The sequence below is a fragment of the Mauremys mutica genome, chromosome 4 (assembly GCF_020497125.1).
Source record: "Mauremys mutica isolate MM-2020 ecotype Southern chromosome 4, ASM2049712v1, whole genome shotgun sequence".
NCBI classification, from domain to species: Eukaryota; Metazoa; Chordata; order Testudines; family Geoemydidae; genus Mauremys; species Mauremys mutica.
In genome coordinates, this window is record NC_059075.1 from 160,662,274 (window position 1) to 160,689,905 (window position 27,632).

The following is a 27,632-nucleotide window of genomic DNA, read 5'->3' on the forward strand; positions in this document are numbered from 1 at the left end:
AACAGCATTAGCAATATACAATGCTAATCTGCTTTCCCATTGGACTCCCTAAGAAAAGGGGCCTTGGGGTTTAACAAGAGCAGGCTTCAAAAAGGAGAATATTCCCCAAACTGGTGTTTAACACTGAAGATCTCTGCAGCATCTCTGCAGATTCTGTTACAAAATATCTCCGAGCATGCCAGCTCCCTCCTGATTCTTTTGTTAATTTTATTCATTTCCTATCATTTATAGTCTGTGAAACAGAGTTTAGGAATAAAATTGCAAAACAGTCGGGGAGGAGGGGAAGGACAAGAACCAATGGACTTCAATTTCAGCCAGGGCAGTTTAGGCTGGTCATTAGGAAAAACATCCCAACATTAAGAGTGGCTAAGCACTGGAATAACTTGTCCAGGAAAGTTGTGGAATCTCCACCACTGGTGAATTTTAAGAGCAGGTTAGACAAAACCTGTCGGGGATGGCCTTGATAATATTTGGTCCTGCCATGAGTGCAGGTGAGTGGACTTGATGACCTCTCGAGCTCCCTTCCAGTTCTATGATTCTATGATCTCACAAGGAGCCCTGCACCAGGGGAGTGCCAGCCTGAGCACTGGGCAGGGCAAGGGACACACACCTGCCTACACTTGATATTGGGAGCTGGGTGTCTGCATGCTGGAGACAGGTTTCCTGCTGAGCTCATTTCAGTCTAGATCTGCAGCTTTCAGGCTGGGGCCCAGACCCTGAGTCTGTGTTGCAGCAGGCTAGCGTGTCTGGCTCAGCAAGGCAGGGTTCTGGAGGCTCAGGCTGGCAGGGAAAATGGGCTAAGAGCAATTTCAGCACGTCAGGTGACAGTCCCAATGAGGGTCTCTGTGATTCTCCTAACAGCAACTCATAACACTATGCACTTATATTTCCTGCATTTGCAGAAAGCATCCCAGCCACTGAGTGATGTGCTCTTGGAATCTGAGTTGCTTTCAAGTTGTTCTGTGGTGGATACCTAATCAAATAACCATTGGAACATACACGTGAAGTTGAATATGTGGGTACCCCGAACTACCAGTCTATACAGTCATTCTCTCTTTCTGGACCCATGATTCTTCCTGTCTTTTATCCACAGTGCAACAGCTTCAACAGAAGAGACTGAGGCCATATCCATACTACTGGATAAATCAGGGCTACTGGGATAGATGAAGTGGTGTTGATTGAGCATGTTTGGGGAAGACATGCTAAGTCAATGGGAGAGTTCTCACCTGTTGAAGCCTGTACTCCACCTCCCTCAGACACTATATTCCATTACGTAACTCTCCCGGTGACATTGCACTGTGTGGACACCGCTGTATGTCAGACTAACTTAGTCAGCTTGAAGTAACGTAACTGAGATCAATTTACAGCAGTAAGGTAGACCAGTCCTGAGAATGATGCAGGACAGAACATAGCCCAATTGCCAGGGCACTGTCTGGCAATGTGGGAGACCCACTTTCAAATTGCTTCCTGCATTTCCAGAAAACATCCCAGCGCCTGAACGATGTACTATAATCATTCTGGGTTTCTCTCAATCTCTCCTTTCAAACTTGTTCTACTGTGGATAGCTAATTCAATAACCTTTGGAACAGAAATGTGAAGTTGAGCATCTCACCCTCTATGTGGGTGCCCTTAGCCCCCAGACTATAAAATCATTTTCTCTTTCTGGACCTCTGATGCTTCCCATGTTTTGTCCACTGATCTCATTTGGGGCCTGCAGACCTTGTTGGAATACAAACAAATTAATAAAAATAACAATACAGTGATGAACAATACGACCACGGGCTCTGTGAAATTACATTGCAATTGGATGGGAATTGAATTCACCCATTTCCATTCCACATCACTAAACCAGCAAAGAGTTAAACAGATTCAAGAATTGGTTAGGAGTTTATTCATTGCTCTCCTCAGGGCGTCCTTCACCTCCGTGTTCCTCAGGCTATAGGTGAGGGGGTTCAACATGGGGATCACCACCGTGTAAAACAGTGGGGCTACTTTGTCTGTGTCCATTGAATAGGTGGAGGTGGGATGTAAATACATGAAGAGGAGGGTGCCAAAATACAGGGCCACAGTTGTCAAGTGGAAAGAGCAGGTGGAGAAGGTTTTGCGCCGGCCCTCAGAGGAGCGGATCTGCAGGATGGTGGAGATGATATAGACATAGGAGAGGAGGACAGTTACAAGGCTGCCCACTATAATGCAGTTTGTGAAAACAAACATCACAATCTCATTGATGTGGGTGTCAGAACAGGAGAGCGCCAGCAGTGGGGGGGTGTCACAGTAGAAATGATTGATGACGTTGTAGCTGCAGAATGACAGCCGAAATATAAAAAAAGTGTTTATCATTGAATCCATCAACCCCACAGCATACACCAAAGCCACAAGCTGTTTACAAAGCTGCCTGGACATGGTGACCGTATACAGCAGCGGGTTACAGATGGCCACATAACGGTCATATGCCATCACAGCCAGCAAGAGGATATCAACATCTCCAAAAACTATTGAGAGAGACAGTTGCACAGCACAGGCAGTGTAAGAAATGCTTTTCCTCTCGGCTAAGAAATTCAGCAGCATCTTAGGGGAAATTATCGAGGAAAAGCAGAGGTCACAAAAAGACAGACTACTGAGGAAAAAGTACATGGGGGTGTGGAGTCGGGGGTCAATTGTGATTAACAAAATCATCCCCCCATTCCCCACCAGGGTGACACCATAAATCAGTAGGAACACCCCAAAGAGAGGGACCTGCAGCTCCGGACGATCTGTCAGTCCTGAGAGAATGAACTCAGTCACCTCCGAGTGATTTCCCTTTTCCATCTCCTCTGAACACAGATCAGGCAGTTGCAGAGTTGTGGGCAGGTGGATGGTGAGGAAAATCTGCCCCTTTTCTGTAATGAAGTAAGTGAAGATAAATGGAGATCAGTTTCTTAATGGACATCAGTATCCGCTCAGGGAAGGGCTTAATCCACAGAGCCAGATATTCATAGTTGGTCATTCCCGGTGTTCGATAAAATGCATACACTGTGCAAATACAATGACATGCAGGTTAATCATGCCCCACACACAAACACTCCTGTTCACTAATTCAAACAGAAAACAGTGACTTGTGACTTTGCTCTGAGAGAATCAGTCTAAAGAGGTTATTACTTAGCTGAAGAAGGGATGAGAGTAAAGAAGTGTCAATCTTTCTACCCTCTTTGAGCAAGGGGAGCTCTCTGGCTTGGCATGTCATTTTGGGGTAAATCTTACTTACTGTGCTAATTAAGCTTTTTGGCCTTTACTTTAGCCTGTATGAAAACCCAGAGACACAGTGAAAGCACAGGCTTCAGTGACTATGTAATTGCCTATTTTTTTCCACCCAAGGAGGTTGCTCCTTTAGCTGAGGGGATAGGAGTTGAGGCTGAGGCTTTTAGTGCTGGAGGTCTTGAATTCAATACCTGCTGATCCCCATAGTGTCTATATGTGTGTGTTTGACTGTAATTCAGGACAATAGGACATACCTGCTGAGAAGGGAGAGAGAGATGTGTTGATGTTTCCCCATCATCAGAAACTGCCAGTTTGGAGCATTCATGAAGTTTTATAGTAAGATTTGTGATCTGTGGAACATGATTCCTCAAGCAACTGGGAATACCTGAGCTCCGAGAGACACAACACCTAATTAATGTGCTCAGTGAACCAAAGCCACCCTCAGTGTAACTTATGCCCTGGGGATTAATTTGGCCCACTCTTTCCTACTGTGTTAATAAATGATGCAATTTCTACCAGAGTTACAGAGTATGAGGTTAGGGGTAGATTTCATCCTGCTCTTTTCAGTGCAATCTGGGTACTGAATGGAGATAATCCACAAAGGGGGTTTGTTTGTGGAGACTGAAAGCTTTTGGCTGAAAACTTAACATTTTGGCTTGGAAATACTGCAGGGTTCCATCAGATACCACACACCGCCAGTCGCTTCATGGGCCAGGCTCCCAGGCTGGACTACATCCCCCATGATGCATGATGGTCTCTCCTCTTGCTGAACTACCCTGGAATATCACACAATTGTCCCACAGCCATGGTTTGGGGAGGAGGGATGTTTGGCCTTTTTGATGTAAATTTTCAACAAGCCATAGCATGAAGTTTGGAATGAAAGGAACAGAAAGTTAGATGCAGATGAAATGGACTAATTGTTTCAGAATCACCTCATTGTCCTGATCCAATAGGTGAAATGTAAAACCTGTAAGACATATAAGAGTACTTTAGATTATCTATCTATCTATCTATCTATAGCAGGCGAATCACCCTGGTATTCTATGTTCTTCCCTTGCTAGGTTATACCCCAAATTAGGAAGGATAGGTTCATGGATTGTGCTTGATGGAGACCACATAATGACCAGAGGAGCTCAGGAGGAAACCGCAGTCATCTGCCCTCCATTGTTAATTTGGTGCTTCTCTGTACAACTGGAAATGACCAATGTTCCCTCTATTTTTTTCCATCCATGTGCATATTGAATGTGCAGCACCAATTTGTGCATACTAAAACTAGATATAATATATATTTTTAAAAGTTCATAGGTATGGCGGAAGAAGAAGAAAGGATATTAAAACAAGGGATAATTAACAAGGTGCACTGCTTAAGATGCTTATTTAATATGAAATCAAATAAAAAGAAAATTAACACTTCCCTTGGAATACATGTCTTTTATCATCCTTTCTAACAACTCAAGCTATTAAACACAACAAAATGTGGCGTACTGAAAACAGCTATATAAAGAAAACAAAGTCATCATGGTCATTAAGTGGAAGCATAAAAAATATACACCAGAGGCCTAATTAAATAACCTACTCCTACCACAGACCACTAAATCTTCAGGGAAAGCTGCTTTGAAAAAATGAAGCATCTGCCAAAACACTAGCATGCTACGGACTTCACAGAACTATCCCCCGTGCATGCACATTATCTTCACACACCGCTCAGCTTTAAGATGCTAAATAAATTTATGAGTCAAATAGAAATGCTCACACCCCAAGTATCAATACAATATTTTCTGATACTGGAAAGGAGAGCAAAAGGCACTCCCGTGGGATTATACAATTTCTCTGGAATGTCAACTCTTAATTTGATTAATACTTCACACACACAGAACAGTAAAAATAAGTAATAAAGCAACACAGACAGCAAAACAAAGCCACAAACAAACAAATGACAACACTGAAAATACAAAGGGAAGTAAAACATCAAGTGGTTGGTGGTGGGTATTTTAATTTAGTGTTTAGGCCCACACAGTGCAAGCACAACAGAGCCCTGTAGAAACAGGAAAAGCTCTTCTGGTTTCACACTGTGTGTGTCACCAAGTTAAAAACTCTGAGTAGACCAACTCATTACGTTTTTACATACCCTCTAGGACTTTAACACATGGCTTTGGAGTTTGCACAGCGATCCCTACTTCAAAGAGCTTGCAAATAAGGTCTTTATCGTGAAAAAACACTTAGCACCCTAACTAAACCCAGTGCTGCCTGCTACTTATGAGCCAATGGGAGTACTCTTAAAAGCCAAAACTATACTAGAGAGCAAAGATCTGTCCTTAATGGTTTCCAATGCCTCTCTCCAAACAAATGCTAAAACTTAAGGGAAATCACTTGTCAGAAGAATTGATTTCCATTAGGTTTTAGCAGTTGTTTGGAGAGAGCTGTCTCCCTCCAGCACCACGGCAGCCACGGAGATGGGACTGGGAAGAGTGGAGTGTCTCCTCTGCCACAGCAGCCACTGAGCTGAGGCTGGGAAGGAGGGACATCTGTCCTCAGCAGCCATAGCCCTGGAGCTAGAGAGAGTCACGTCTCTTTCCAGCCGGCGCAGCCTTGCATGTCCCAATTTCCCCTCGCTCCCAATCTCACCCCATTGCTCCTCCACCTACTCCCTAATCCTCCGAAGGCCACCACCTCATACTACACATGCATTCTCTCCATGGTCTAATTAGGTGCATGACCCTTCACTCCCTCGTGTGCAACCACCCAGGCACACACCTTAGGGGGAACTATGGAAATGACCCTTCTGAATGGAATCACTATTATAAAAATGGTGTGTTGGATAATGGGGATGCAGGTTTGACAGATGCGATGAAGATCTTGATTTTTATGGTTTCACATGCAAAGAGTAGCCTTCAACTTTTTGTGCAAATGCCTTTTATTTCACAGGAAAAGAGACATTCAAGAATGAAAAATAGTAAAGTCCTCATGAAAGAGAGGACAATTTAATTTCTGTGCCCTTCCCTGCTGGGATCTCTTCAGTGCATGGCCAGGGATTTCATCTTGTGAAATGAACAAGTGGGAACACTAACAGCTCCGATGCATTGCAAATATTCTTTCTCTTCCTACAAGTCTCAGGACTCGGTTGTCTCTGAAATACAGATGAGCCCTTCGTGCACAATCACCTCCATGGAGATGTTCCTAGTGGCAGCCTCTTGTCCGTGCCCAGTAACCTGGTGAAGGTAGGGAAGAGAGAATGTGCATACTCCCCTGCCTTCTAGTGTCATCACACAGGCGGACGGAGCATCGTTAGACCTACATTCCTCAACTTGTACCCACCGAGGATGTACAGGGCTTCTCTGCACTGTGCCTACGTCTGGTGGATATTGCTAGACTTGCTTACACAGGTAACCATGATATGGACACTACCCATTAGACCACTTCCCTTGCTGTTGTAAATGGATTCCTCTCCCTAGGAGTCATTGGTGCAGATTCATAGATAGTATAAAACAGCCTAGCTCCATTGAAGCCAAAGGGCCAGATCTTCAATTGGTGCAAAACTCAGCACCTTTTTGAATCATGAATGGGACAACGTACCAAAACACAATCACTTGAGATCTTTAAATCAAGACTGGATTGCTCTCTAAAAGAGATGTTCTAGTTTTAATTAGTGGAGGAGGTTCCATGCCCTGTTCTAGCCTATGGTCAGACTAGAAATCATGAATCTATGGGAAATCTGTTTCACTTCAATGAAGTCAATGCGCCAATCCCCAGGTGGTGTAAATTGACACAGCTTCATAGAAGTCAGTGGCCCAGATCCCTCTCGGGTGTCACTCACTGTAGCTCCATTGAACTCCTGTCTGGCTAAAGGTAACTGCAGCAACATGGACAGCTCAGAACTGGCAGGGACTGGGGACTGGTCTATATTAGGGGGTGGGGTAGATGTAAGATATGCAACTTCAGGTACGCTATTCACGTAACTGAAGTCGAAGTATCTTAGTTTGACTTACCTGGCCATCCTCATGGCGGCAAGTCAACCGCCGTCAATGAGCCACTCCTCAGGTGGTGTAAATTGACAAAGCTTTATAGAAGTCAATGGCCCAGATCCCTCGCTGGTGTCAATCACTGTAGCTCCATTGAACTCCATTGAACTCCTGGCTGGCTAAAAGTATCTTAGTTTGACTTACTTGGCCATCCTCATGGTGGCAAGTTGACCGCCGTGGCTCCCCCGTCGACTCCACTTACTCCTCCGGCCAAGGTGGAGTACGGGCATCATTTCAGGGATCAATTTATGGCATCTAGATGAGATGCAATAAATCAATTTCCGATAGATTGATTACTACCCACCAATCTGGCGGGTAGTGTAGACGTGGCCTGGGGGAGTAAAAAAGGGCTCCTGGTTGGCTGATAGGTCTGAACGTACATTTGCCCTGAGGTAAAGGAGAAGCATGAGTCAGGGCTGGGGCTATGTGGCAGTAGCCCAAGGGAGCTGAAAGCAGTTTAGTTAATGGGACACAGTGATGTGTGGCTGCTGTTCTTAGGTTATCTGGGCTGGGTTCTGGAGTAGTGGTTGGGCCACTGAGGAAGTGGCTTCAATTGGACCACAGTAACAGGGATCAAACTACTGAGTTTCCCATCCGGAGATCTAGGCCCAGAAAGACCCAGAAAAAGCAAAACTGTTGTCTCCAGGGAGGAAGCTCTGGGGGTGTGTCCAGATACCAGGGCTGGGACTGTTTAAAGACTGTGGACACACCCAACCAGAAGGCGTGCTTGTGAGAGTTTGGTGACACACTGTTACAGATCCTTAAAGTCATTAAAGGGGTCCCTTAAAGATTGTCCTAACAGCAACCCCTTGTCCATACCCAGAACCCCGGTCAAGCTAGGAAAGAGAGAATGTGCATTATCCCCCTGTCCTCCAGTGATTTCACACAGAAGGGTGGGGCTTCAATTAAACCTGCTTCATTCCTTAACAGAATGGGGAATTTTTCACTTCTTTAAACATCACCCCAAAATATAGGGCTGTATTCATCCCTTAATGAATGAGAATAATGAATGTCAAATCTCGCAGGAGTCATTGATGGAGGAGCACTGGGTCTGCTGAATTTGGCCCCTGTCCTAGGTCCCTTTGCAAGGCCTTTTTCATGAATTGTCTGAGATGTGGAGGTAGATCTGGACTTCACAGAGACCAGACCCGAAGTTAACAAGATTTGAATCCATGTTAACTCCTGCTGCGTTCCCTCCACAGCTGGGTCCTCAGGTTATGTACCAATTGGGAGCAGGTTAAACACACTATGAGCCATTGCTGTGTGTTTCTTTGGAGGTGGAAGGATGGGAGTGAAGAGTTTCGTGGGAATAGAATACTTTCACACTCCCACAGACTATAAAAGGTGTTCCTGTGCAATCTAGGGGTTGTTCCCATGGAATTTGTTCTGATCATGCTACTGATTACATAAGGCTATGGGTATGGCTACACCTGTTTGGTCTGCTTCACAGACAGTAGTTCTCTCACATTCTGTGTTTCATATGTTTGAATAGCTGATTTTTTTGTCTAGTATTTCGGAGAGTGTAGCTTGTGGTGGGGTGGAATTGTTTGAGGATCTTTTGTTTAGTTTTTTGTTCTGTTGACTTTTTAAAGTATGCTTTATAATGTATAATTTGAAAACTCATAATCTGCTGATCAGTATTGTCCTGATAAAATATGTGTGGAGGTGAAATTATAGGATTACAATGTATGTTGTGTTCTGAAAATTTCCACTCAAAGTGCACGGGCAGTCAAAAAAGTGCACAAAATGTTGGCTATCATTAAGAAAGGGATAGATAATAACATCTTATCTCTATAAATCCATGGTATGCCCACATCTTGATTACTCCAGGCAGATGTGGTTGCCCAATGTCAAAAAAGGATATCTTGGAATTGGAAAAGGTTCAGAAAAGGGCAAAATAAATTATAAAGGCTTTGGAATGGCTTCTGTATGAGGAGAGATTAATAAGACTGGGACTTTTCAGGTTGGAAAATAGACAACTAAGGGGGAATATGATAGAGGTCCATTAAATCATGACTGCTGTGGAGAAAGTAAGTAAGGAAGTGTCATTTACTCCTTTTCATAACACAAGAACTAGGGGCCACCAAATGAAATTAATAGGCAGCAGGTTTAAAACAAACAAAAAAAGAATTATTTTTCACACAATGCACAGCCAACCTGTAGAACCCCTTGTCAGAGGATGTTGTCAAGGCTAGGACTATAGCAGGTTTCAAAAAAGAGCTAAATAAATTTATGGAGGGTAGGTCCCTCAATGGCTATTAGCCAGGATGGGCAGGGATGGTGTCCCCAGCCTCTGTTTACCAGAAGCTGGGAATGAGTGACAGGGAATGGATCACTTGATGATTCCCTGTTCCGTTCATTCCCTGTGGGGCACCTGGCATTGGCCACTGTCAGAAGACTGGATACTGGGCTAGATGGACCTTTGGTAGCTTGCTAGTTGCAGTGTTAAATTAACTCGTTCTTTGCTTCCACCCTCCTCCCTCCCCCCAGACTTTTGTATCTGCGAAAAAAAACTTTCACTCCCCACTCACACACCTTTAACACTCCCCAAAAAGGTTTGCAATGCTAGCAACAGCATTAGCAATATACAATGCTAATCTGCTTTCCCATTGGACTCCCTAAGGAAGGGGGCCTTGGAGTTTAACAAGAGCAGGCTTCAAAAAGGAGAATATTCCCCAAACTGGTGTTTAACACTGAAGCTCTCTGCAGCATCTCTGCAGATTCTGTTACAAAATATCTCCGAGCATGCCAGCTCCCTCCTGATTCTTTTGTTAATTTTATTCATTTCCTATCATTTATAGTCCTTGAAACAGAGTTTAGGAATAAAATTGCAAAACAGTCGGGGAGGAAGGGAAGGACAAGAACCAATGGACTTCAATTTCAGCCAGGGCAGTTTAGGCTGGTCATTAGGAAAAACATCCCAACATTAAGAGTGGCTAAGCGCTGGAATAATTTGTCCAGGAAAGTTGTGGACTCTCCACCACTGGTGAATTTTAAGAGCAGGTTAGACAAACTCCTGTTGGGGATGGTCTAGATAATATTTGGTCCTGCCATGACTGCAGGGGAGTGGAATAGATGACCTCTCGAGGTCCTTTCCAGTCCTATGATTCTATGATCTCACAAAGGATCCTGCACCGGGGGAGTGCCAACCTGAGCAGTGGGCAGGGCAAGGGACACACACCTGCCTACACTTGATATTCAGCCCGACTGTATCCTCTACATCACACACACACACACACACACACACACACACACACACACACACACACACACAGAGACCACTGCACACACACACCACAGCTCGATCAGACTGCAGAATAATGAAGAATAATCTCTACTGGGAAGCTGGGACAGCTGGAATATTTCCAACTAGCCTGAGCAAAAAGAAATGAAGGGGATTCTGCTGCCCTGGAAGGCAGATAGGACTAGATTTCCCAACCGGGCTTTTCTATCAGTAGCTTCTCTGAGGCCTGGTTTATGCTTAAAAATTAGATCAACTGAGCTCCGTCACACAGGGCAGGGAAACTTTTCATACCATGTTTGAGGCAGTTAGCTTGTACTGACCCTCAGTGTAATTCTTCCATTGACCTAGCTCCTGCCTCTCGGAGATGTGGATTAACTACATGAATGGAAAAAAAACCCTTCCATCAATGTGGAAAGCATCTATGCTACGGCACTGCTGCACACTGTAGCTGAGTCAATGTAATGGCTATAGCTTAGACATTCCCTGAATCAATGGGGGAGTTTCCCCCTTCCTATTAAAGATATTTTTCTCACCTTTTCCAGACACTCTTCTCCCTCTCATGTAAAGCTCTTTCCTTCTTTTGAAAGGTAAATAGGTTCAGAAAAATTGAAATTTCTCTTCTCAGGATAATTCCTTCCTTCCCCTCCCATGAACAGCTCACTGTCATTTCAATTAAAGGCTGAAGTGCTCTGAAACTGACTTGTTTGCCCATGACTTGGTGGTACCTCTTTGTTTTTCCTCCCTTCGCTTACAATGCATTGAGAAGGTGGGAAGCAGTACCTGCTCAGAAGCCTAAAATCAGACTTAGAGTCGAATCATTCCCTGTTTGCTAACCACACCAACGTTACCCTTAATACCTCTGGAGCTGCTTCCTTGGGTGGCAGAGGTTACATTTAGCTTTGTTGAGTCTGAGATTTACTCCCTGGAGCATGTTTGCTCCCAGGACAACAGGTGTGAACAGCACATGCAATTCATGATGTTACCATGTCTTTCCTTGTGGAAATGGAACACAGAGGGCCAGAGCATCATCTAGTCTGGATCGCTGGCTCTCCCGTGAGGTCTTTTTAATATGATACAAAACTGAGGTGATTGTATTCCACTTTATTTGTTGGTCACTTCTCCAAATCTCTCCTTAATTATTTCCCAGAATTGGAACACAAAGGTGTCTAGAAATGGGTGAATTTCTTCTGGATTAATAATTTATTGTCAAAAACAATACTGTTTGGATTGACCTGAAACTATTCACAAATGCATTATAAATACTCCTAATTCTTTTGTCCCAAAACAATGTGTGTGTGCGGGGGAAGGATTTAGGTTCCTGTCGCAACGCAGCCACCGTAGGAGGCGGTCGTGGTCCTTCCCTTTGTAACTTTTAGCCCAATAGTTGGAATGTTCACTTGTGAGGTGGGAGATCCAGGTTCAATTCCCTCTTCTCTACAGTGCAGGGCAAAGCCACATGTGACATTGCACTCCATATGCTTTATGAAAATATGCTTCTGAATATGACATAACTGGAATATACTTTATGCTAAGTGCCCCATGTAACATATCATTAGAAAGGTTATAATCTACTAAGTGTGTTCTTCCTATTTGTTTACATGGATTATTTCTATGTCTGGAATTAGGAGAATAAGATATAAACTTGGAGTGGAGGCCATTAAGGGTGCTTCAGAATCACTGAACTGTGAATGGCTCTGTTTACCTGCAAGCCTTCCTGTGTATGTGTGGGCCAACTCAGGAAGAATGGCGACCGGTGTCTTACAGTGACAAGTGACCTTGTCACCAGATACTGAAATCCATCTTGAAGCTGCTAATTTTCCAGAGGGAGGAGGAATTCCAAACAAAGGTTTCCCACCTGAAGGATGTTCTATATAAAGTGGGGAAGGCAAATGATGAGTTGTCTTCAGCTGTTTTAAGAGACGACCTCCCCACCCGACAGAGATACTTGCAAGCACCTGGAAACAAAAGGACTGTAACCGCAGGGGTGGGGGAGAACAGGCTGGATCCAGGTCAGAAAAAGGATCCGACTTGAGAAGGATTTTACCTGAAATAACAACTGGGGTGAGAAGTTAACATTTGTAAATGATTTCTGAGTTTATTAAACTTAGTGTTGCGAGTGGTTTTTTTTTTTGGTTGGGTTTGTTTTTTTCCCTTTGTGACTTACTTTGTGTCTGTTACTACCCAAAACCAATTAAATCCTACTTTTTATACTTAATAAAATAACTTTTATTTATTTATAAACTCAGTGTAAGTAATTGTTACCTTGGGGGGCAAACAGCTGTGCATAGATCTCTTGCAGTGATATAGAGCATGAACATTTATCATTTTACCCTGTATAAGCTTTATAGAGAGTAAAATGGATTTATTTGGGGTTTAGACCCCATTGGGAGCTGGGTGTCTGAGTGCTGGAGACAGGTTTCCTGCTGAGCTCATTTCAGTCTAGATCTGCAGTTTTCAGGCTGGGGCCCAGACCCTGCGTCTGTGTTGCAGCAGGCTAGCGTGTCTGGGTTCTGGAGGCCCAGGTTGGCAGGGAAAATGGGCTCAGAAGTAATTTCAGCACATCGGGTGACAGTCCCATTGAGGGTCTCTGTGACCCAACTCATAACACTATGCACTTATATTTCCTGCATTTGCAGAAAGCATCCCAGCCACTGAGTGATGTGCTATTGGAATCTGAGTTGCTTTCAATCTCTCCTTTCCAAGTTGTTCTGTGGTGGATAGCTAATTAAATAACCATTGGAACAGACATGTGAAGTTGAATATGTGGGTACCCCGAAATACCAGTCTATACAGTCATTCTCTCTTTCTGGACCCATGATTCTTCCTGTCTTTTATCCACAGTGCAACAGCTTCAACAGGAGAGACTGAGGCCATATCTACACTACTGGCTAAATCAGGGCTACTGGGATAGATGAAATGGTGTTGATTGAGTAGGTCTGGGGAAGACATGCTAAGTCAATGGAAGAGTTCTCACCTGTTGAAGTCCGTACTCCAGCTCCCTCAGACACTATATTCCATCATGGATCTTTCGCAGCGCTGGGCAACACTAACGCTGTCAGATGATGTATGTTACACTACTTCCATTATGTAACTCTCCCAGTGACGTAGCACGGTGTGGACACCGCTGTAAGTCAGACTAACTTAGTCAACTTGAAGTAGCATAACTGAGATCAATTTGCAACAGTAATGTAGACCAGTCCTGAGAGAGATGCAGGACAGAACATAGCCCAATTGCCAGGGCACTGTCTTGCAATGTGGGAGACCCACTTTCAAATTGCTTCCTGCATTTCCGGAAAACATCCCAGCCCCTGAGAGATGTCCTATTCCATTCTGGGCTCCTCTCAATCTCTCCTTTCAAACTTGTTCTACTGTGGATAAATAATTCAATAACCATTGGAACAGAGACGTGAAATTGAGCATCTCACGCTCTAGGTGGGTGCCCTTAGCCCCCAGCCTATAGAATCATTCTCTCTTTCTGCACCTCTGATGCTTCCCATGTTTTGTCCACTGATCTCATTTGGGTTCTGCAGACCTTGTTGGAATACAAACAAATTAATAAAAATAACAATACAATGATGAACAATACGACCACAGGCTGTGTGAAATTATATTGCAATGGGCTGGGAATTGAATTCACCTGTTTCCACACCCCATCACTAAACCAGTAAAGAGTTAAACAGATTCAAGAATTGGTTAGGAGTTTATTCATTGCTCTCCTCAGGGCGTCCTTCACTTCCGTGTTCCTCAGGCTGTAGATGAGGGGGTTCAACATGGGGATCACCAGCGTGTAAAACACTGAGGCCACTTTGCCTGTGTCCATTGAATAGGTGGAGGTGGGATGTAAATACATGAAGAGGAGGGTGCCAAAATACAGGGCCACAGCAGTCAAGTGGAAAGAGCAGGTGGAGAAGGTTTTGAGCCGGCCCTTGGCAGAGAGGATCTGCAGGATGGTGGAGATGATATACACATAGGAGAGGAGGACAGTTACAAGGCTGCTCACTATAACGCAGCATGAGAAAACAAAGATCACAATCTCTTTGATGCGGGTGTCAGAACAGGAGAGCGCCAGCAGTGGGGGGATGTCACAGAAGAAATGATTGATGATGTTGGAGCTGCAGAATGACAGCCGAAATGTAAAAAAAGTGTTTATCATTGAATCCACCAACCCCACAGCATACACCAAAGCCACCAGCTGTTTACAAAACTGCCTGGACATGGTGACCGTATAGAGCAGTGGGTAACAGATGGCCACATAATGGTCATATGCCATCACAGCCAGCAAGAGGCAATCAACGTCTCCAAAAAGAATTGAGAGATACAGTTGCACTGTGCACTCAGTGTAAGAAATGCTTTTCCTCTGCGCTAAGAAATTCAGCAGCATCTTAGGGGAAATTATTGAGGAAATGCAGAGGTTACAGAAAGACAAACTACTGAGGAAAAAGTACATGGGGGTAGGGAGTCGGGGGTCAATTGTGATTAACAAGAGTATGACCCCATTCCCCACCAGGGTGACACCATAAATCAGTAGGAACACCACAAAGAGGGGAACCTGCAGCTCCGGACGATCTGTCAGTCCTGAGAGAATGAACTCAGTCGCCTCCGAGTGATTTCCCTTTTCCATCTCCTCTGAACAGAGATCAGGCAGCTACAGAGATGTGGGCAGGTGGATGGTGCAGAAAACGTGTCCCTTCTCTGTAATGAAGTAAGTGAAGATAAATCGAGATCAGTTTCTTATTGGACATCAGTATCCGCTCAGGGAAGGGCTTAATCCACAGAGCCAGATATTCACAGTTGGTCATTCCAGGTGTTTGATAAAATGCACACACTGTGCAAATACAATGACATGCAGGTTAATTATGCCCCTCACACAAAGACTCCTGTTCACTAATTCAAACAGAAAACAGTGACTTGTGGCGGTGCTCTGAGAGAATCAGTCTGACGAGATTATTACTTAGCTAAAGTAGGGGTGAGAGTAAAGAAATGTCAATCTTTCTACCCTCTTTGGGCAAAGGGAGCTCTGTGGCTTGGCATGTGGGTTTGGGGTAAATCTTACTTACTGTGCTAATTAAGCTTTTTGGCCTTTACTTTAGCCTGTATGAAAACCCAGAGACACAGTGAAAGCACTGGCTTCAGTGACTATGTAATTGCCTATTTTTTTCCTCCCAAGGAGGTTGCTCCTTTAGTTGAGGGGATAGGAGTTGGGGCTGTGAGAGATGTGTTGATGTTTCCCCATCATCAGAAACTGCCAGTTTGGAGCATTCATGAAGTTTTATAGTAAGATTTGTGATCTGTGAGACATGATTCCTCAAGCAACTGGGAATACCTGAGCTCAGAGAGACACAACACCTAATTAATGTGCTCAGTGAACCAAAGCCACCCTCAGTGTAACTTATGCCCTGGGGATTAATTTGGCCCACTCTTTCCTACTGTGTTAATAAAAGATGCAATTTCTACCAGAGTTACAGAGTATGAGGTTAGGGGTAGATTTCATCCTGCTCTTTTCAGTGCAATCTGGGTACTGAATAGAGATAATCCACAAAGGGGGTTTGTTTGTGGAGACTGAAAGCTTTTGGCTGAAAACTTAACATTTTGGCTTGGAAATACTACGGGGTTCCATCAGATACCACACACCGCCAGTCGCTTCATAGGCCAGGCTCCCAGGCTGGACTACATCCCCCATGATGCATGATGGTCTCTCCTCTTGCGGAACTACCCTGGAATATCACACAATTGTCCCACAGCCATGGTTTGGGGAGGAGGGATGTTTGGCCTTTTTGATGGAAATTTTCAACCAGCCATAGCATCAAGTCTGGAATGAAAGGAACAGAAAGTTAGATGCAGCTGAAATGGACTAATTGTTTCAGAATCACCTCATTGTCCTGATCCAATAGGTGAAATGTAAAACCTGTAAGACATGTAAGAGTGCTTTAGATTATCTATCTATCTATCTATCTATCTATCTATCTATCTATAGCAGGTGAATCACCCTGGTATTCTATGTCCTTCCCTTGCTAGGTTATACCCCAAATTAGGAAGGATAGGTTCATGGATTGTGCTTGATGGAGACCACATAATGACCAGAGGAGCTCAGGAGAAAACGCAGTCATCTGCCCTCCATTGTTAATTTGGTGCTTCTCTGTACAACTGGAAATGACCAATGTTCCCTCTTTTTTTTCCATCCATGTGCATATTGAATGTGCAGCACCAATATTAAGGTCATTTGTGCATACTAAATCTAGATATAATATATATTTTTAAAAGTTCATAGGTATGGCGGAAGAAGAAGAAAGGATATTAAAACAAGGGATAATTAACAAGGTGCACTGCTTAAGATGCTTATTTAATATGAAATCAAATAAAAAGAAAATTAACACTTCCCTTGGAATACGTGTGCTTTATCATCCTTTCTAACAACTCAAGCTATTAAACACAACAAAATGTGGCGTACTGAAAACAGCTATATAAAGAAAACAAAGTCATCATGGTCATTAAGTGGAAGCATAAAAAATATACACCAGAGGCCTAATTAAATAACCTACTCCTACCACAGACCACTAAATCTTCAGGGAAAGCTGCTTTCAAAAAATGAAGCATCTGCCAAAACACTAGCATGCTACGGACTTCACAGAACTATCCCCCGTGCATGCACATTATCTTCACACACCGCTCAGCTTTAAGATGCTAAATAAATTTATGAGTCAAATAGAAATGCTCACACCCCAAGTATCAATACAATATTTTCTGATACTGGAAAGGAGAGCAAAAGGCACTCCCATGGGATTATACAATTTCTCTGGAATGTCAACTCTTAATTTGATTAATACTTCACACACACAGAACAGTAAAAATAAGTAATAAAGCAACACAGACAGCAAAACAAAGCCACAAACAAACAAATGACAACACTGAAAATACAAAGGGAAGTAAAACATCAAGTGGTTGGTGGTGGGTATTTTAATTTAGTGTTTAGGCCCACACAGTGCAAGCACAACAGAGCCCTGTAGAAACAGGAAAAGTTCTTCTGGTTTCACACTGTGTGTGTCATCAAGTTAAAAACTCTGAGTAGACCAACTCATCATGTTTTTACATAACCTCTAGGACATTAACACATGGCTTTGGAGTTTGCAGAGTGATCCCTACTTCAAAGCACTTGCTAATAAGGTCTTTATCCTGAAAAACACTTAGCACCCCCACTAAACCCAGTGCTGCCTGCTACTTATGAGCCAATGGGAGTACTCTTAAAAGCCAAAACTATACTAGAGAGCAAAGATCTCTCCTTAATGGTTTCCAATGCCTCTCTCCAAACAAATGCTAAAACTTAAGGGAAATCACTTGTCAGAAGAATTGATTTCCATTAGGTTTTAGCAGTTGTTTGGAGAGAGCTGTCTCCCTCCAGCACCACGGCAGCCACCGAGCTGGGACTGGGAAGAGTGGAGTGTCTCCTCTGCCACAGCAGCCACTGAGCTGAGGCTGGGAAGGAGGGACGTCTATCCTCGGCAGCCATAGCCCTGGAGCTAGAGAGAGTCACGTCTCTTTCCAGCCGGCGCAGCCTTGCACGTCCCAATTTCCCCTCGCTCCCAATCTCACCCCATTGCTCCGCCACCTACTCCCTAATCCTCCGAAGGCCACCACCTCATACTACACATGCATTCTCTCCATGGTCTAATTAGGTGCATGACCCTTCACTCCCTCGTGTGCAACCACCCAGGCACACACCTTAGGGGGAGCTATGGAAATGACCCTTCTGAACGGAATCACTATTATAAAAATGGTGTGTTGAATAATGGGGGCACAGGTTTTGACAGATGAGATGAAGATCTTGATTTTTATGGTTTCACATGCAAAGAGTAGCCTTCAACTTTTTGTGCAAATGCCTTTTATTTCACAGGAAAAGAGGCATTCAAGAATGAAAAATAGTAAAGTCCCCATGAAAGAGAGGACAATTTAATTTCTGTGCCCTTCCCTGCTGGGATCTCTTCAGTGCATGGCCAGGGATTTCATCTTGTGAAATGACCCAGTGGAAACACTAACAGCTCCTATGCATTGCAAATATCCTTTCTCTTCCTACAAGTCTCAGGACTCGGTTGTCTCTGAAATACAGATGAGCCCTTCGTGCACAATCACCTCCATGGAGATGTTCCTAGTGGCAGCCTCTTGTCCGTGCCCAGTAACCTGGTGAAGGTAGGGAAGAGAGAATGTGCATACTCCCCTGCCTTCTAGTGTCATCACACAGGCGGACGGAGCATCATTAGACCAACATTCCTCAACTTGTACCCACCGAGGATGTACAGGGCTTCTCTGCACTGTGCCTACGTCTGGTGGATATTGCTAGACTTGCTTACACAGGTAACCATGATATGGACACTACCCATTAGACCACTTCCCCTGCTGTTGTAAATGATTCCTCTCCCTAGGAGTCATTGGGGCAGATTCATAGATAGCATAAAACAGCCTAGCTCCATTGAAGCCAAAGGGCCAGATCTTCAATTGGTGCAAATCTCAGCACGTTTTTGAATCATGAATGGGACAACGTACCAAAACACAATCACTTGACATCTTTAAATCAAGACTGGATTGCTCTCTAAAAGAGATGTTCTAGTTTTAATTAGTGGAGGAGGTTCCATGCCCTGTTCTAGCCTATGGTCAGACTAGAAATCATGAATCTATGGGAAATCTGTTTCACTTCAATGAAGTCAACGCGCCAATCCCCAGGTGGTGTAAATTGACACAGCTTCATAGAAGTCAGTGGCCCAGATCCCTCTCGGGTGTCACTCACTGTAGCTCCATTGAACTCCTGTCTGGCTAAAGGTAACTGCAGCAACATGGACAGCTCAGAACTGGCAGGGACTGGAGACTGGTCTATACTAGGGGGTGGGGTAGATGTAAGATATGCAACTTCAGGTACGCTATTCACGTAACTGAAGTCGAAGTATCTTAGTTTGACTTACCTGGCCATCCTCATGGCGGCAAGTCAACCGCCGTCAATGAGCCACTCCTCAGGTGGTGTAAATTGACAAAGCTTTATAGAAGTCAATGGCCCAGATCCCTCGCTGGTGTCAATCACTGTAGCTCCATTGAACTCCATTGAACTCCTGGCTGGCTAAAAGTATCTTAGTTTGACTTACTTGGCCATCCTCATGGTGGCAAGTTGACCGCCGTGGCTCCCCCGTCGACTCCACTTACTCCTCCGGCCAAGGTGGAGTACGGGCATCATTTCAGGGATCAATTTATGGCATCTAGATGAGATGCAATAAATCAATTTCCGATAGATTGATTACTACCCACCAATCCGGCGGGTAGTGTAGACATGGCCTTTGGGAGTAAAAAAGGGCTCGTGGTTGGCTGATAGGTCTGAACGTACATTTGCCCTGAGATAAAGGAGAAGCATGAGTCAGGGCTGGGGCTATGTGGCAGTAGCCCAAGGGAGCTGAAAGCAGTTTAGTTAATGGGACACAGTGATGTGTGGCTGCTGTTCTTAGGTTACCTGGGCTGGGTTCTGGAGTAGTGGTTGCGCCACTGAGGAAGTGGCTTCAATTGGACCACAGTAACAGGGATCAAACTACTGAGTTTCCCATCCAGAGATCTAGGCCCAGAAAGACCCAGAAAAAGCAAAACTGTTGTCTCCAGGGAGGAAGCTCTGGGGGTGTGTCCAGATACCAGGGCTGGGACTGTTTAAAGACTGTGGACACACCCAACCAGAAGGCGTGCTTGTGAGAGTTTGGTGACACACTGTTACAGATCCTTAAAGTCATTAAAGGGGTCCCTTAAAGATTGTCCTAACAGCAACCCCTTGTCCATACCCAAAACCCCGGTCAAGCTAGAAAAGAGAGAATGTGCATTATCCCCCTGTCCTCCAGTGATTTCACACAGAAGGGTGGGGCTTCAATTAAACCTGCTTCATTCCTTAACAGAATGGGGAATTTTTCACTTCTTTAAACATCACCCCAAAATATAGGGCTGTATTCATCCCTTAATGAATGAGAATAATGAATGTCAAATCTCGCAGGAGTCATTGATGGAGGAGCACTGGGTCTGCTGAATTTGGCCCCTGTCCTAGGTCCCTTTGCAAGGCCTTTTTCATGAATTGTCTGAGATGTGGAGGTAGATCTGGACTTCACAGAGACCAGACCCAAAGTTAACAAGATTTGAATCCATGTTAACTCCTGCTGCGTTCCCTCCACAGCTGGGTCCTCAGGTTATGTACCAATTGGGAACAGGTTGAACACACTATGAGCCATTGCTGTGTGTTTCTTTGGAGGTGGAAGGATGGGAGTGAAGAGTTTCGTGGGAATAGAATACTTTCACACTCCCACAGACTATAAAGGGTGTTCCTGTGCAATCTAGGGGTTGTTCCCATGGAATTTGTTCTGATCATGCTACTGATTACATAAGGCTATGGGTATGGCTACACCTGTTTGGTCTGCTTCACAGACAGTAGTTCTCTCACATTCTGTGTTTCATATGTTTGAATAGCTGATTTTTTTGTCTAGTATTTCGGAGAGTGTAGCTTGTGGTGGGGTGGAATTGTTTGAGGATCTTTTGTTTAGTTTTTTGTTCTGTTGACTTTTTAAAGTATGCTTTATAATGTATAATTTGAAAACTCATAATCTGCTGATCAGTATTGTCCTGATAAAATATGTGTGGAGGTGAAATTATAGGATTACATTGTATGTTGTGTTCTGAAAATTTCCACTCAAAGTGCAGGGGCAGTCAAAAAAGTGAACAAAATGTTGGCTATCATTAAGAAAGGGATAGATAATAACATCTTATCTCTATAAATCCATGGTATGCCCACATCTTGATTACTGCAGGCAGATGTGGTGGCCCAATCTCAAAAAAGGATATCTTGGAATGGGAAAAGGTTCAGAAAAGGGCAACAAAAATTATAAAGGCTATGGAACGGCTTCTGTATGAGGAGAGATTAATAAGACTGGGACTTTTCAGCTTGGAAAATAGACAACTAAGGGGAAATATGATAGAGATCCATTAAATCATGACTGATGTGGAGAAAGTAAGTAAGGAAGTGTCATTTACTCCTTTTCATAACACAAGAACTAGGGGCCACCAAATGAAATTAATAGGCATCAGGTTTAAAACAAACAATAAAACCCTATTTTTCACACAATGCACAGCCAACCTGTGGAACCCCTTGTCAGAGGATGTTGTCAAGGTTAAGACTATAACAGGTTTCAAAAAAGAACTAAATAAATTTATGGAGGATAGGTCCCTCAATGGCTATTAGCCAGGATGGGCAGGGATGGTGTCCCCAGCCTCTGTTTACCAGAAGCTGGGAATGAGTGACAGGGAATGGATCACTTGATGATTCCCTGTTCTGTTCATTCCCTGTGGGGCACCTGGCATTGGCCACTGTCAGAAGACTGGATACTGGGCTAGATGGACCTTTGGTAGCTTTCTAGTTGCAGTGTTACATTAACTCGTTCTTTGCTTCCCCCCTCCCTCCTCCCCCCAGACTTTTGTATCTGCGAAAAAAAACTTTCACTCCCCACTCACACACCTTTAACACTCCCCAAAAAGGTTTGCAATGCTAGCAACAGCATTAGCAATATACAATGCTAATCTGCCTTCCCATTGGACTCCCTAAGAAAGGGGCCTTGGGGTTTAACAAGAGCAGGCTTCAAAAAGGAGAATATTCCCCAAACTGGTGTTTAACACTGAAGATCTCTGCAGCATCTCTGCATATTCTGTTACAAAATATCTCCGAGCATGCCAGCTCCCTCCTGATTCTTTTGTTAATTTTATTCATTTCCTATCATTTATAGTCTGTGAAACAGAGTTTAGGAATAAAATTGCAAAACAGTCGGGGAGGAGGGGAAGGACAAGAACCAATGGACTTCAATTTCAGCCAGAGCAGTTTAGGCTGGTCATTAGGAAAAACATCCCAACATTAAGAGTGGCTAAGCACTGGAATAATTTGTCCAGGAAAGTTGTGGAATCTCCACCACTGGTGAATTTTAAGAGCAGGTTAGACAAACCCCTGTCGGGGATGGTCTAGATAATATTTGGTCCTGCCATGACTGCAGGGGAGTGGAATAGATGACCTCTCGAGGTCCTTTCCAGTCCTGTGATTCTATGATCTCACAAAGGATCCTGCACCGGGGGAGTGCCAACCTGAGCAGTGGGCAGGGCAAGGGACACACAGCTGCCTACACTTGATATTCAGCCCGTCTGTATCCTCTACCTCACACACACACACACACACACACACACACACACACACACAGACCACTGCACACACACACCACAGCTCGATCAGACTGCAGAATAATGAAGAATAATGTCTACTGGGAAGCTGGGACAGCTGGAATATTTCCAACTAGCCTGAGCAAAAAGAAATGAAGGGGATTCTGCTGCCCTGGAAGGCAGATAGGACTAGATTTCCCAACTGGGCTTTTCTATCAGTGGCTTCTCTGAGGCCTGGTTTATGCTTAAAAATTAGATCAACTGAGCTCCGTCACACAGGGCAGGGAAACTTTTCATACCATGTTTGAGGCAGTTAGCTTGTACTGACCCTCAGTGTAATTCTTCCATTGACCTAGCTACTGCCTCTCGGAGATGTGGATTAACTACATGAATGGAAAAAAAACCCTTCCATCAATGTGGAAAGCATCTATGCTACGGCACTGCTGCACACTGTAGCTGAGACAATGTAATGGCTATAGCTTAGACATTCCCTGAATCAATGGGGGAGTTTCCCCTTTCCTATTAAAGATATTTTTCTCACCTTTTCCAGTCACTCTTCTTCTGAAACTGACTTGTTTGCCCATGACTTGGTGGTACCTCTTTGTTTTTCCTCCCTTCACTTACAATGCATTGCGAAGGTGGGAAGCAGTACCTGCTCAGAAGCCTAAAATCAGACTTAGAGTCGAATCATTCCCTGTTTGCTAACCACACCAACGTTACCCTTAATACCTGTGGAGCTGCTTCCTTGGGTGGCAGAGGTTACATTTAGTTTTGTTGAGTCTGAGATTTACTCCCTGGAGCATGTTTGCTCCCTGGACAACAGGTGTGAACAGCACATGTAATTCATGATGTTACCATATCTTTCATTGTGGAAATGGAACACAGAGGGCCAGAGCATCATCTAGTCTGGATCGCTGGCTCTCCCGTGAGGTCTTTTTAATATGATACAAAACTGAGGTGACTGTATTCCACTTTATTTGTTGGTCACTTCTCCAAATCTCTCCTTAATTACTTCCCAGAATTGGAACACAAAGGTGTCTAGAAATGGGTGAATTTCTTCTGGATTAATAATTTATTGTCAAAAACAATACTGTTTGGATTGACCTGAAACTATTCACAAATGCATTATAAATACTCCTAATTCTTTTGTCCCAAAACAATGTGTGTGTGCGGGGGAAGGATTTAGGTTCCTGTCGCAACGCAGCCACCGTAGGAGGCAGTCGTGGTCATTCCCTTTGTAATTTTTAGCCCAATAGTTGGGGTGTTCACCTGTGAGGTGGGAGATCCTGGTTCAATTCCCCCTTCTCTCCAGTGCTGGGCAAAGCCACATGTGACATTGAACTCCATATGCTTAATGAAAATATACTTCTGAATATGACATAACTGGAATATGCTTTATGCTAAGTGCCCCATGTAACATATCATTAGAAAGGTTATAATCTACTAAGTGTGTTCTTCCTATTTGTTTAAATTAATTATTTCTATGTCTGGAATTAGGAGAATAAGATAAAAACTTGGAGTGGAGGCCATTAAAGGTGCTTCAGAATCACTGAACTGTGAATGGCTCTGTTTACCTGCAAGCCTTCCTGTGTATGTGTGGGCCAACTCAGGAAGAATGGAGACTGGGGTCTTACAGTGACATGTGACCTTGTCACTATATACTGAAATCCATCTTGAAGCTGCTACTTTTCCAGAGGGAGGTGGAATTCCAAACAAAGGTTTCCCACCTGAAGGATGTTCTATATAAAGTGGGGAAGGCAAATGATGAGTTGTCTTCAGCTGGCTTAAGAGACGACCTCCCCACCCCACAGGGATACCTGCAAGCACCTGGAAACAAAAGGACTGTAACCGCAGGGGTGGGGGAGAACAGGCTGGACCCAGGTCAGAAAAAGGATCCGACCTGAGAAGGATTTTACCTGAAATAACAACTGGGGTGAGAAGTTAACATTTGTAAATGATTTCTGAGTTTATTGAACTTAGTGTTGCGAGTGGGTTCTTTTTTTTGGTTGGGTTTGTTTTTTTTTCCGTTTGTGACTTACTTTGTGTCTGTTACTACCCAAAACCACTTAAATCCTACTTTTTATACTTAATAAAATAACTTTTATTTATTTATAAACTCAGTGTAAGTAATTGTTACCTTGGGGGGAAAACAGCTGTGCATAGCTCTCTTGCAGTGCTATAGAGCATGAACATTTATCATTTTACCCTGTATAAGCTTTACAGAGAGTAAAATGGATTTATTTGGGTTTTAGATCCCATTGGGAGCTGGGTGTCTGAGTGCTGGAGACAGGTTTCCTGCTGAGCTCATTTCAGTCTAGATCTGCAGTTTTCAGGCTGGGGCCCAGACCCTGCGTCTGTGTTGCAGCAGGCTAGCCTGTCTGGCTCAACACGGAAGGGTTCTGGAGGCCCAGGCTGGCAGGGAAAATGGGCTCAGAGGTAATTTCAGCACATCGGGTGACAGTCCCATTGAGGATCTCTGTGACCCAACTCATAACACTATGCACTTATATTTCCTGCATTTGCAGAAAGCATCCCAGCCACTGAGTGATGTGCTCTTGGAATCTGAGTTGCTTTCAATCTCTCCTTTCCAAGTTGTTCTGTGGTGGATAGCTAATTAAATAACCATTGGAACAGACATGTGAAGTTGAATATGTGGGTATCCCGAACTACCAGTCTATACAGTCATTCTCTCTTTCTGGACCCATGATTCTTCCTGTCTTTTATCCACAGTGCAACAGCTTCAACAGGAGAGACTGAGGCCATATCTACACTACTGGCTAAATCAGGGCTACTGGGATAGATGAAATGGTGTTGATTGAGCAGGTCTGGGGAAGACATGCTAAGTCAATGGGAGAGTTCTCACCTGTTGAAGTCTGTACTACAGCTCCCTCAGACACTATATTCCATCATGGATCTTTCGTAGTGCTGGGCTACACTAACGCTGTCAGATGATGTATGTTACACTACTTCCATTACGTAACTCTCCCAGTGACGTAGCATGGTGTGGACACCGCTGTAAGTCAGACTAACTTAGTCAACTTGAAGTAGCATAACAGATCAATTTACAGCAGTAATGTAGACCAGTCCTGAGAGCGATGCAGGACAGAACATAGCCCAATTGCCAGGGCACTGTCTTGCAATTTGGGAGACCCACTTTCAAATTGATTCCTGCATTTCCAGAAAGCATCCCAGCCCCTGAGCGATGTCCTATTTCATTCTGGGTTCCTCTCAATCTCTCCTTTCAAAGTTGTTCTACTGTGGATAAATAATTCAATAGCCATTGGAACAGAGACATGAAATTGAGCATCTCACGCTCTAGGTGGGTGCCCTTAGCCCCCAGGCTATAGAATCATTCTCTCTTTCTGCACCTCTGATGCTTCCCATGTTTTGTCCACTGATCTCATTTGCGGTCTGCAGACCTTGTTGGAATACAAACAAATTAACAAAAATAACAATACAATGATGAACAATACGACCACGGGCTGTGTGAAATTATATTGCAATGGGCTGGGATTTGAATTCACCTGTTTCCACACCCCATCACTAAACCAGTAAAGAGTTAAACAGATTCAAGAATTGGTTAGGAATTTATTCATTGCTTTCCTCAGGGCGTCCTTCACCTCTGTGTTCCTCAGGCTGTAGATGAGGGGGTTCAACATGGGGATCACCACCGTGTAAAACACTGAGGCCACTTTGCCTGTGTCCATTGAATAGGTAGAGGTGGGATGTAAATACATGAAGAGGAGGGTGCCAAAATACAGGGCTACAGCAGTCAAGTGGAAAGAGCAGGTGGAGAAGGTTTTGCGCCGGCCCTTCGCAGAGCGAATCTGCAGGATGGTGGAGATGATATACACATAGGAGAGGAGGACAGTTACAAGGCTGCTCACTATAACGCAGCACGAGAAAACAAACATCACAATCTCTTTGATGCGGGTGTCAGAACAGGAGAGCACCAGCAGTGGGGGGATGTCACAGAAGAAATGATTGATGATGTTGGAGCTGCAGAATGACAGCCGAAATATAAAAAAAGTGTTTATCATTGAATCCACCAACCCCACAGCATACAACAAAGCCATAAGCTGTTTACAAAGCTGCCTGGACATGGTGACCGTATAGAGCAGCGGGTTACAGATGGCCACATAACGGTCATACGCCATCACGGCCAGCAAGAGGCACACAACGTCTCCAAAAACAATTGAGAGATACAGTTGCACTGTGCACTCAGTGTAAGAAATGCTTTTCCTCTGCGCTAAGAAATTCAGCAGCATCTTAGGGGAAATTATCGAGGAAAAGCAGAGGTCACAGAAAGACAAATTACTGAGGAAAAAGTACATGGGGTTGTGGAGTCGGGGGTCAATTGTGATTAACAAGAGCATCCCCCCATTCCCTACAAGAGTGACACCATAAATCAGTAGGAACACCCCAAAGAGGGGAACCTGCAGCTCCGGACGATCTGTCAGTCCTGAGAGAATGAACTCAGTCGCCTCCGAGTGATTTCCCTTTTCCATCTCCTCTGAACAGAGATCAGGAAGCTGCAGAAATCTGGGAAGGTGGATGGTGCGGAAAACCTGCCCCTTCTCTGTAATGAAGTAAGTGAAGATAGATGGAGATCAATTTCTAAATCGATATCAGTATCCGCTAAGGGAAGGGCTTAATCCACAGAGCCAGATGTTCACCGCTGGTCATTCCCGGTGTTCAATAAAATGCACACACTGTGCAAATACAATGACATGCAGGTTAATCATGCCCCACACCAAAGACTCCTGTTCACTAATTCAAACAGAAAACAGTGACTTGTGGCGGTGCTCTGAGAGAATCAGTCTGAAGAGATTATTACTTAGCTAAAGAAGGGGTGAGAGTAAAGAAATGTCAATCTTTCTACCCTCTTTGGGAAAAGGGAGCTCTGTGGCTTGGCATGTGGGTTTGGGGTA

General features: G+C 44.1%; 2 protein-coding genes across 2 annotated transcripts; both read right to left on the minus strand.

Moving 5' to 3' along the window:
• Positions 1-1,869: 1,869 nt before the first annotated feature.
• On the minus strand, positions 1,870-15,121 carry LOC123370171 (olfactory receptor-like protein OLF1). Its single transcript, XM_045016455.1, has 2 exons — positions 14,531-15,121; positions 1,870-2,808 (listed from the first exon to the last, which is right to left on the minus strand). Exons 1-2 carry the CDS (start codon positions 15,119-15,121, stop codon positions 1,870-1,872), a joined length of 1,530 nt encoding a protein of 509 aa, XP_044872390.1.
• Positions 15,122-26,270: 11,149 nt separating this feature from the next.
• On the minus strand, positions 26,271-27,215 carry LOC123370043 (olfactory receptor-like protein OLF1). Its single transcript, XM_045016224.1, has one exon. The coding sequence runs from the start codon at positions 27,207-27,209 to the stop codon at positions 26,271-26,273; it is 939 nt and encodes a 312-aa protein (XP_044872159.1). The 5' UTR covers positions 27,210-27,215.
• Between the last annotated feature and the right edge of the window lie 417 nt (positions 27,216-27,632).

What these genes read in the sequence shown, in the direction of transcription:
- LOC123370171 (XM_045016455.1), bottom strand. Translation starts at nt 15,121, where the DNA reads ATGGAAAAGGGAAATCACTCGGAGGCGACTGAGTTCATTCTCTCAGGA. An exon ending in ACACCCGCATCAAAGAGATT is followed by an intron (nt 2,809 to 14,530) that starts GTGATCTTTGTT and finishes TGTTCAGAGGAG; the next exon opens with ATGGAAAAGGGAAATCACTC.
- LOC123370043 (XM_045016224.1), bottom strand. Translation starts at nt 27,209, where the DNA reads ATGGAAAAGGGAAATCACTCGGAGGCGACTGAGTTCATTCTCTCAGGA.